General features: G+C 33.2%; 1 protein-coding gene across 1 annotated transcript in view; it reads right to left on the bottom strand.

The window, feature by feature from the left end:
• Positions 1–198: 198 nt before the first annotated feature.
• LOC102806784 (glutaredoxin domain-containing cysteine-rich protein 1-like) overlaps positions 199–9,533 on the bottom strand; it is a 32,671-nt gene continuing 23,336 nt past the window's right edge. Inside the window, exons 3-4 of the mRNA XM_006818726.3 lie at positions 4,160–4,225; positions 199–3,282 (exon numbers count right to left, since the gene is read on the bottom strand). Of these exons, the coding sequence (XP_006818789.2) occupies positions 3,100–3,282; positions 4,160–4,225 (249 nt within the window). The 3' untranslated portion in view covers positions 199–3,099. The remainder of the gene's footprint in view (positions 3,283–4,159; positions 4,226–9,533) is intronic.

The raw sequence follows: 9,533 nt of genomic DNA, 5'->3' as shown, positions 1-9,533 counted from the left end.
AGATCTCTTTAGAGATGGTTGTCACATTACATTCTTATATCAGCAATCGCACAAAACAAAATTCAAAACGACATGATGGGATATCTTGATAATCAGCCACCAATAGCAAAATCTATTGTGGCACTAGCATAACATGTCAACAATTTAACTACTGAAATTGGTTCATGACCAACAAACTATCAGACAGAACAAGACATATTAGCAAACTTTACAATTAGTTTTTATTATTGAGCTGATGTACAAAATTTACATTTCAAATTTACAAATATGTTGATTAGTCCCACACTGGCAGATGAGAAGTTATATTTTTAAAACGAAGAAAAAACATTGCACTTCTGTTTAAATATTCACCGGATTAGATAATGCTGACAAGTTAAATAATAAACACAAGTCAAATGGTGACAATCAACGCACGCTGTGCTTCACATATATACCAGGTACATTGCACGATGACTGCCACCCTAAACGTACCTTCACATTTGAATGTTGAATACAGACCCTGCTTGGTTAACAAAGTTATTTTTTTTTTTTTTATCACACATGAATTAAGGCGACATCATACTGAAAGTTCTGCATCAGCACATGCCAATGGTTTTAGTGCAAATAAAATTAGATTAGATTAGACTAATTATTAAAAGTAATGTCTGCCGTCACTATCGCAGCTGTACATCATACCAGGAATTGTAGATATTTAGTACATCCAGCATGTATAATTGCTAATAAATGATAAACTTTGTTAATCAACCAGGGTCTCTAAAGTTCAATATTCTGTGAGAAGGTATTTTTTTAAACTAGTTTTATAAAGCAATATGAGAAAAATGTGATAAATTATATATTAAATGAATGGAAAACAATTGTGGATGTATTAACAGTTTTTTTTTTCATGGAAGAATAATTATTAAACGGCAATTATGGAAATTACAAAAAATTCAACCATTCATTATTATTATCTATATATCCTTGAATTTGTCAGTCTGCCACTAAGGCAGCCATCTTCTTAAAATATCAACACGACATAACAGAAATTGTGATTGGTGAATATTTAGGCCACATGCCACAATCAGGATTTTCTAGCCAATAAGATTTTATGATTGAAAGTCCAAATTTGGACTGTCCGTTGTTGTTATTTTAATTGGCTTGTTTTAGAAAAAGCATGTGGGTTATAGTCTAAATCCAATTTTCATCATTCTGGGTTATATTCTGTGACAGCACAAAAAAGTCTGCAAATAAAAATAAAATTATCCTGCAATTTGGTGGAAAATTTCTTTGTATACATGAAAGCAACTATACTGCAAAATAAGTACCAGGAAACAATCTTAAAAACTTTTAGTGAAATGAGTTGGAAATATAATTTACCCACAATGCATCAGTTATAAAAGAACACAACTCAAGATAGGTAAATATGCAAAATAAACTGCCAATTATTGAATGATTGCAATTTCCATAGCAACACAATTAGTGAAACAATCAGATGATATAGGCTACAACTGGCGGGGTGGAAAATGTAAATTGGTCATTTTTTTTTTATACCAGGTGCATATTTAATTAATTATTTGCATATTAAACTATGATGTCATTACGAAGGATTGACAGACATCTGTATATTGCAAACCACTTCAATTTTGCGTGACAGATTTTTCCAAATTTCAACAGACAGTGGAAATTTGTTAGCAGGGAAATTTTCTTTGCTGTCCTATGACTTTTGTGATATTTTGTCTTTATGAAAATTCTGGATTTACACTTTAAGTACATAACTAAAACTTTTTTTACAATTTTCTATTTTGAATTTTCTGTTTTATACGCAAATAGTCACTGAAATCTTGTTAAAGTGAAAGAGCTACACTCTCGTCAACTGTTCCAAATATCATAGTTACGTAGATCGGAAAACAGGCGGCCATATTTATCTATTGTTTATGAAAAATAAACTATACAATCTGTCGTATTGAACTAAATCTGTGTAAATGACAATTCTAGGTAAATTTCCAAGCAATACCAGGAGAAGAAAGTAATAGTGTGTAAATATAGACTGTAATAGTTATGACTAAGTTAGGTGTGCTTTCAGGGAGGGCGATGGTATAATAAGCATATTAGAATCATTCTACACCTGTTATTTACTGCCCCATATGTTGTATAGATCAAATCGTCCAATCAATGTTTCCGACCTGACATATCTCAATAATTAGATAAATATACTGTTAAAAACCATTGAAAACTATAAAGTTAAATGTCAAAGGTCATATGAAATATGGATATACCAATTAAAAGTACGCGATCTGTAGATTCTTATAATAAATATGATTACTTCAATTTTCAACAATTTGAGGTCACTGACCTTTGACCTGAACCCTGACCTAAGTCTCCAACACTCTTAAATTCTTTTAATTTTATGATTTCTGTGATACAAATACCAGCACTACACAAAATGTGTAAAGTAAAATAAGGCAGTTGTATGTATTTGGCACAAAATTCTTGTTTCAAATAGAAGCTATATACATTTCTGTATCTCCTCAAGCTACTAGTATGTGAGATCCACTATTAACCTACTCACCACTCACCAGTTCCTCTTTTCATCACAAATTCACAAAATAGTCTGCACTTTCCTTCAAAAGATTGAGACAAAAATAAAAACTGAAAATTGACTTAAATTTTGTCTATTGGCTCGAAAATTAGAGTTCATTTCCAGAAATATTGAAGAATATAAGAAAAAGTACAAAAAATTTGGGTGAAAAAAAGTCTGGTGGTAATAAAGTTGAAAAAAAATTACGAGTGCAACTCTAGTAACACATACAGGAGGTAAAAATTCAACAACAAAGTGGAGCAAACAAAATAAACTGAATGTTGTGTATATATAATAGAATACTATCTGAATAAAGTTATTTTAGCATTTTTTCTCATCTCTGTTATATATAAACATCACAATTGTTCGGTCTTGATTTCATCCAACTTCCTTATATTACGGGAAGTATGCAAGGTCTAATAAGTGATGATAGCATTGATTGCATGTTGTCATAAGTTCATCCTCAACAACCACATCTTCATAGCAATAAAATCATACTTTATTTAAGTAATGACATCACAGTCAAGTATGTGTGTTTGTTTTTAGTTCTCTCCACACTCTTCACAGTTCTGAAGTCCATTTTCATCACAAGCGGTACATTTGAGCGCATGGAAATCATAAGTAAAGCTGTTACGATGTTGGGATTTTTTGCTGCCACTGCACACAGTGCATGGAACCATACGGAATCCACCACACAAGTCACATTGAGTTGTTGGGATGCATTTCTGTAATAAAAAAAAACGCGTAAAATCAAAGAGAACGCAATGAAGTATTCAAACATACATGACAAGTTTAAAGCGCGGTAGTCGCATGTTCAACATTTGTGCTGATAAACATTGATTTTTCCCACAATCCAATGCACTCTCTTCAAATGGAGAATGAGGTTTGACCTGGGCGCGACTTGCACTGATTACCGCCGGTTACTCTCGATACCTTCCAATCACATGAAAATTACCTAATTACATCTTGGAAACGTGTCAGTTCATACTTGTTGATATGAGACCCATATATCTTGCACATGTGCAGCACGACGACTACCGCGCTTTAACCCTCTGAAGGCCAAAAAATGTTGGTGCAACACTTTTCACATTTTTCTGGTTATAAGTATAGATTGCAGAATGGTGGTTACGAACTGAGCGACATCTATATAAGGAACTTGTCATTTTATAATCGGCTTCTAATATAGCTGCAGTCACAGTTGCGTTTATCGCCGACGATTTTGTTGACCATATGTTAATTTTGTTGTTGGCACTTAAGAATAATATTCCTGTGACCTGATTGGCTGAAATAACCAAGCCATGTTAGAATTTCGTTGTTAAGTTTCGAGAAAATAGACTGATTTCCCATTGGTTACAAGTATGGCGAAAGGCGAAAAAAAAGTTGACATTTGTATCGAAAGGTTAACTGAACTAAACTGTAACAGAATGTTTCAATTTTTTGCCTCCAGAGGGCAACCTCACAATGCATGCATTTTAAAGCAAAGTCGCTGGTGACAAATCAGTCTACTTATATTCAGGAAATATTCTGAATATGGGTCACACACGGTAATTTCAAATTTAGTTTTAATATAATAACCCAGTATGAACACTTTGATCGTCTCACCTCAAATCGGGACAAAATTCGCCTCAACTCTCCAGTTTCATTCAATTGTTCTAAGTTTTCAAGGTTCTGGAAAAAAAGAAAGAAGAAATCTAATGAGTTCACTAGCATACTTGAATTTGTTGCTGAATTTTGTGTCAGATAATTATTTGAAAAACTCTAAAAATTGAAAAGATTCTGAGTTTAATAATTAATTTACAAATAAACCAACATATTTGAAACACTGATTTAATGTGTAATGTAACATTTGATCAAACAATACATGTTTATATACATTGTACAAAACACATAAAACCAATTTCAAATACTGTAAAAGGGTTAATTATTCACTGGGTTTTAATTTTGCTCATTTCGCTGACTGGAAAATGCGCTAAATTAAAACCCAGTGAATATGTAAAATTTAGCATAGAACACATTATTAAAACCCACTGAATATGCCTGAAATGGTAAATCAGCGAAATTTAAACGTAGTGAAGATTAGTCATTTTACAGTACTACATAGTACAACAGTGTGGCATCCCTGGGTAAAGAATCTAGAAATTCAATTACCCAATTATAGAAATACATCCAAATACATGGAAGCCTGTATCTGGGTGTGTCTCTATAACTGATATATGCTGGTAGACAAACACTTCATCCTTCGTTCATTCTGGGCACATAGTTTATTTGTCAATGGCAATTTTACTGTCATATCAATTAGATACAGATAAATAACACTGGTGTTTACATTTTTATAATTAACTGGATTAATTAACAACAACAAAATTATTTGCTATTAGAAGCATATCTTGCCCAAAACTGTTCTAGTCGTATTGGAAATGAACCAACCAACCAACCCCATACCATACTTATTCTCTATTACTAGCGCATTCACTAATTTGTAAATGACAGAGGTGCCTCTGTGTTCAAAATTACTCATATTTTAAGAATATGCATATACAGTAGCATAGCGAACGCAATTTTTGGTTTATAATGCATCTATTGGAGCAGCACTTCTAATAGAGCATATTCAGCAATTGTTATTGCCAAGCATTCCCATAGGCACATGTGATAACACAGCAAGTACATTTAATATTCCAGTAAACATAGGGTTTGGATGATTAAAGCCATGTAAATGATGAGAAACAGCATTTCAATTAATTAGAATGCAGATATGACAGACAGCACTAGTAATTCATCATCCACTGACAGACCACGCTGGAATGTTATTTATTTGGGAGTTTAATAGAAACACTGAATCATTATTCTATATTTTTCTAAAATATTGATCATATAATGCATGTAGATAAAAAATTATTTCAAAATGAGAGCGACTAAAAATGGAAAACTTCAGCAAAGAAACCATTCAAAGCTACCAAAACAATTACACCATAACAGGCAATTTTTGTCATCAAATTATGATTGGAAAGTGAATAAACTGACATTTTGACATTTAATACAGTTCTGACAACTAATGACAGATTCTCTCACAATCCTATTCTTCGCTATGACACAGTGTACGTCCAACAATAGTTGCACACACTTCACACAAAAATCAATAAACTAATTAAAGATTTATCCAGACTTTGTACTGTGCGCATTTAAGTATTATCATTTTGAATCTAATTATTGAAACATGCAGGAATGATATACCAACGCAATGTTTAATCTTTTCAACATCAGTTCCTTTCGTTCATCACAAATTCACAATATAGTTTATAGTTTCCTTCAGAAGATTGAGACAAAAAAAAGCCGAACTGAAAATCAACTCAAACTTTGTCTGTTGGTTTCAAAATCGGGGTTCATGTGCAAGAATATTGAAGAATAGAAGAAAAAAGTGCAGACAAATTTGGACGAGAAAGTCTGGTGGTGAAAAGGTTATATTTGGTTACCTTGAAGCACAAGAGATTATAATCGGCATGGACGACACGTACCAGAGATGAGTCGGGAGTACCTGCCACTAGATTTCACAATGACCTTTGGCACATATTAAAGCGTTTTACTACATTTCCATACCCTTGAATCTTTGGTACAACAACACATGCCACGCCTTGATAAATATACATATATATGTACTGCAATGCACGTCACGGTGACTATTCGTAAAAGTACCATCAGATAAAGACTCGTATAACTACAGTACATGTACTTGAAATAACTACTGCATGTTAACTGAATAGAGGAATCTGAATGAACATTACAGTGAGAAATTATTTTCTCTAATTCTGCACATACTGTATGCAATTTTTATTACCTTGCATATCAGAGCCCGGTGGCATTCATTGTCATGCATTGCCTCATCTAATATTAATATGTATATACAACATGTTTTTTTCCCAAAAAAATGGTAACTAGCCATTTTTGAAAGGTAAACTGAATATGGCATGAAATATTTACCGCATTTTACTTGTATTAACAGGTCATTGTCAACGCATTCACAACTCCACGCTATATTATATAAAAACAATTACCAAGATTCGTTACGCAAGACCAAGTTTTAAATTACAGGTAGTTGCATTTTGAAGGGGTGGGCGCTTTGCCGAATGTGACCCCGAATATAAAAATTGCCCAAAAGTGGGGGGTGGGCGCTTGCCTGGGCATGGGCGCTAACACGGGTCGAGTACGGTATTTGTACATGCAGGGTCACAGCACTAGTGGAGGCCATTCCCCTTCAAAATACATGTACAATTTTAATGTGTCTAAAGACATTTTTAGAATTGGCCTTCAAATTGTATTTCCCCCAGAACACCAAATTTCAAGTCTTACACATTTGAACTGTACAAGGACTATACATATGAACAAGGTAAAGATGATGAGAATTTGCTATAAGTGATGTGAACTTCAGCTCACCTCACTCAGAACGATAACAACCGAAGGAGATAGAACATTGATAACTGAATGGTTTGATACCCACACATTCCTAGCTTACACAGAATAGTTTAGATTATTTCACAATTTTTTTTTTTAAATTCAACCTGAGACCACACATAGAATACAATATAGCAAAACATGACAGACTTTTAAATTTTTTTTTTGAATGAAAACAAAATAGCATTAAGCACAGCTATTCGGTGAAAGGTGGCAACAGTTGAAACAGGGAGTTCACAATCTTTAATATCAGCAACCTTAATCAAACATGATTGCAAAGTCAATATACTTAACATAAAGTTAATTCCAGGATGAATCCACTCAAATCACAAGGTTTCAATGATGATTCATAGAATTGGCGCTGAAAGAAATCCGAAAATATCTGGTAGCAAGCTACTCAGTATTAACAATTAAAATGCTATATTGCAGACATCACAATTAATAGATGTGTCAAAGATAAACTTTTAGAACCACTCAAGGCCATACCAAGTCAATTATGATATGATACAATATTTTTTTGGAACATACACAAACAAAAGTAAGGTAATGTCCAAAAGAGCAAAAGACTATACAAGTAAAACAGATCTAAAATACAAGTATATGTCTGTCGCTTACACCTTCTCATAATTTTATTGAGAAAAAAATAAAAATGACATCATACTCATTATGTCAACCTGTAGAATGTAGCATTCAAATAAGTATAAAGTGACCAGAAAAAGATAAAATCATATCGACTGTTCCTCATCTTTTTATTTATATTTATATTTCTGCTTGTACATGTAGTAAAATTTATTGAATATGAAATTGCCGAACTGCATATACATGTACCTCCCCTCTGTTAAATTTCTTCTCATCCTTCCAGAACCCCCCCCCCCTCCCCCAAATGACTGAATACTGCGGGAAAACAATTATTTTCACTGATATTCGATTTCACTAGTTTGATGTTTTGAGCAATTTTACTGTGTTTTAAGTTCACAAATTTGACAGGGAAACAATGAGTTCTATTGTTATTCTACATGTTCGCATGGATTTAATTTTAATAGCAAATTGAGTAAACCAGTGAATACTTAATGCATTTACAGTATTTCACACACTGAGCACCAATTTAAGTTGAAAGGTCACCTGAATGATTTGTTCTTACAGGCACTCATAGAGACGACAACCCTAGTCACATAAATGACAATAGACAAAGTTTTTATCTTTGTGTCCCAGTTTATTGCAATATAACAAAGGAATTCTTTATCCTTATGATTGTACTATACAGTTAGTAATTCTCAAGACATCAAATAGCCCTGGCCTAAATACTCCAAGATTCCCTTATATAATGAATCATTCAAAACTGTCCCTGATTGGCTAATATACCTTTTAAGTTCTAACCAATCAGCCAATCAGAAAACAGTTAAGGGTTAGTAAATGATGATTTATAAGATAATGTTCCTGATAGGCCAATCAAACCTGACTCTTAACCAGCTAGCCAATCAGAGAAAATCTTGCGTATTCACTACACAAGACTTAACACCTATCCATTGAACCAATCAGGGAACGCATTGCTGCCAAGTAATGATAAATTACCTAATGTTCAATTCTGAAACCACTCAATACTAAGCAATGGATTGTCAGAGCAACTTTTCCCCCATTACAGTATTTAGAAATCAGGCAATATAGAAATGTATTTTCAGTTAAGTTGTACAACTTTAGAAAGCCCTTCACATGCAAACATAGCTTTAGGCATAGATTTTAACAGCTTGTTTTCACAAATGGAATTCTCAATCATATGCTTGACATCTCCCTCAACTAAGATCCACTCCTATTAATGCAGCAATTATCGTACAGATCAAAGCTGTTAAATCAATACAAATTGCAATTTTCAGAAAACCATCAACATGACGATACCAGTCATAGGACCAAAACTGTGCAAGTTTAAATAATTGGTTATACGACTGTCACAGGCTGAAATTACCATTGTGAGAATGTACTTCATATGGCATTATTTATGCTAATAACAATTGCTATTGTTGTTTTGCGGCTGTTAATTTATGCGGTAAAGCGTAATTTTCACTCCTAGAATTTTCATTATTTCAAGATTTTATCATTGACACCTCGTGTTGCCGAACTTCAGAGAAATGTTTACTGTTACAAAATTTTGTGATTTTCACCGACTCACAAAATGTGCAAAAGTTTGTCTCTCTGCTGTTAATTTATACTGTAAAGAGTAATTTTCACTCCTAGAATTTTCAGGACTTTATCACATTTGTGATTTTCATAAAAGTCATTGACACCTCGTGTTGCAGAACTTCAGAGAAATGTTTACCGTTACAAAATTTTGTAATTTTCATGTAAATTGCGAATGTTCGTCTCTCACATAATTAAAGCGGTTTACAGTATATACATCGTAACACTTTATCGCATGACGATATTCACTTGATATCACACACATCACTTTTTGTCAGCATTATAATAAATGAAAAAAATCCTCCACAATCAGCAACAGACAGACAGATCATGCATGCTTCTTTAACCTGACATGTGT

This window comes from Saccoglossus kowalevskii, chromosome 4 (genome assembly GCF_978046115.1).
Source record: "Saccoglossus kowalevskii chromosome 4, keSacKowa6.1, whole genome shotgun sequence".
In the NCBI taxonomy this organism is placed as follows: Eukaryota; Metazoa; Hemichordata; class Enteropneusta; family Harrimaniidae; genus Saccoglossus; species Saccoglossus kowalevskii.
The sequence above is the reverse complement of the archived record's forward strand: the minus strand, read 5'-3'. Positions and strand labels throughout refer to the sequence as shown.